Source organism: Peromyscus leucopus, chromosome 4 (assembly GCF_004664715.2).
Source record: "Peromyscus leucopus breed LL Stock chromosome 4, UCI_PerLeu_2.1, whole genome shotgun sequence".
Classification (NCBI taxonomy): domain Eukaryota; kingdom Metazoa; phylum Chordata; class Mammalia; order Rodentia; family Cricetidae; genus Peromyscus; species Peromyscus leucopus.
The window spans coordinates 65210722-65212578 of NC_051066.1; the positions used below are offsets into that span (position 1 = coordinate 65210722).

A 1857-nucleotide genomic window follows, 5' to 3' on the forward strand; every position below is an offset into this window, starting at 1 on the left:
ATACAGGTAGGGAGAGAACCTGGAAGTGTAGCAGGCACACTACAGATCCAGAGCCCATGTTATCCATTGCTGTACTATATTACCTGCGTTCTTTGTACACAATGACTGGGAAATGTAGAGCTGTGATTTGGTCACTGCAGTCATCGCATCCCTGTTACTGCTAGATGGCATTTTCAAGTAATAGCAACTAATTTGGAAATCTTCATTTGATCATAAGATATAAGAAAGAATACAAAGTCGGTGAAAGAGTCAGGGCCATACTACCAGCAATGTAGATTGTTTGGAAAGGAAGGATTCTGATGTCATGTAGTTCAGTCTTTATATTTCTAATTATGCAAATGGAAACATATTTATATTTACACCTTGATAGTGACTCAAGGCCATGACTTTTCACATTGAGCCTAAACTTTTCCCTTGGCTATGCTGATTTTTGGAATATACACACATAAATTGTATTTTCAGTATCCTTCTAAACGTAAATGTTACATTTAAGGAAATCATACATGTAAAATACGACTTCCTTATATGTTAAAACCACACTCCTCTATTTACTACTTATCTCTTCAATTCTATTTTTATCAGTTTCAGTTTCACTAAAGGTATGCTTAAGAACTAATAAATTTGTATTCTTTTTTATAATATCATTGCAGACCCTGTTCTCTTGAGATTTCCATTGAGACACAATCCACATATATTTAAATGGGACAGAGAAACAATGTCACAGAATTTATCCTTCTGGGTCTCACTCAGGATCCAACTGGACAAAAAGCATTGTTTGTCTTGTTTTTACTCATCTACATTGTGACAATGGTGGGCAACCTGCTCATTGTGGGGACAGTGGTTGCCAGCCCCTCCTTGGACTCCCCAATGTACTTCTTCCTTGCTTATCTGTCAATCATGGATGCTGTTTATTCCACTTCCACATCACCCAAGTTGATTATGGACTTACTCTCTGACAAAAAGACTATCTCATTCACAGCTTGCATGGGACAACTCTTTACTGAGCACTTATTTGGTGGTGCTGAGGTCTTCCTTTTGGTGGTGATGGCCTATGATCGCTATGTGGCCATCTGTAAGCCCCTTCACTATCTGACCATCATGAATCGGCAGATTTGCATCCTACTGTTGGTGATAGCCTGGGTTGGCGGGTTTGCCCACTCTGTAGTTCAACTTATTTTTGTCTCTAATCTCCCTTTTTGTGGACCCAATGTCATTGATCACTTTATCTGTGACATGTACCCACTATTGAGACTGGCATGTAGTGACACTTACTTCATTGGTCTTACTGTGGTTGCCAATGGTGGAGCAATCTGTATGATCATTTTTGTCCTTCTCCTAATCTCCTACGCATTCATTCTGAACTCTCTCAAAAGCTACAGCCAGGAAGGGAGAAGGAAAGCCCTGTCCACCTGTGGCTCCCACATCACTGTGGTTGTACTGTTTTTTGTCCCCTGCATTTTCATTTATGTTAGACCAGTGTCTAATTTTCCCATAGATAAATCAATAAGTGTGGTTTTTACAGTTATTACTCCCATGTTGAATCCATTAATATATACCCTGCGAAATTCAGAGATGAAAAATGCTATGCAAAAACTCTGGTGTAAAAAAGTCACTACAGGTAGAATAAGAGTTCATTCCCCGCATTGAGCACTTCGGTTACAATTCCTAAGTAATAAACAGGCAGTAGACTTTAACAAATGATTCTGTTGTCTACTATTCCCTACTTGGTTCATACCTATATTTTTGTCTAGCGCCTTAAAAAAATAACATTTTTTTAAAAAATTTTAGAATGAATTAACATTTTTAAAAAAATTAGAATGTATTTATATAAGTAAAGATATAAAACTATGCTGTCCT

General features: G+C 37.6%; 1 protein-coding gene across 1 annotated transcript; it reads left to right on the forward strand.

Moving 5' to 3' along the window:
- The first annotated feature begins 699 nt into the window (after nucleotides 1-699).
- Nucleotides 700-1647, forward strand: LOC114693902 (olfactory receptor 4A16-like). Its single transcript, XM_028870449.1, has one exon. It carries the CDS (start codon nucleotides 700-702, stop codon nucleotides 1645-1647), a length of 948 nt encoding a protein of 315 aa, XP_028726282.1.
- The last annotated feature ends 210 nt before the right edge of the window (nucleotides 1648-1857 follow it).

Coding starts and splice junctions, on each gene's coding strand:
- LOC114693902 (XM_028870449.1), top strand. CDS start 700: ATGGGACAGAGAAACAATGTCACAGAATTTATCCTTCTGGGTCTCACT.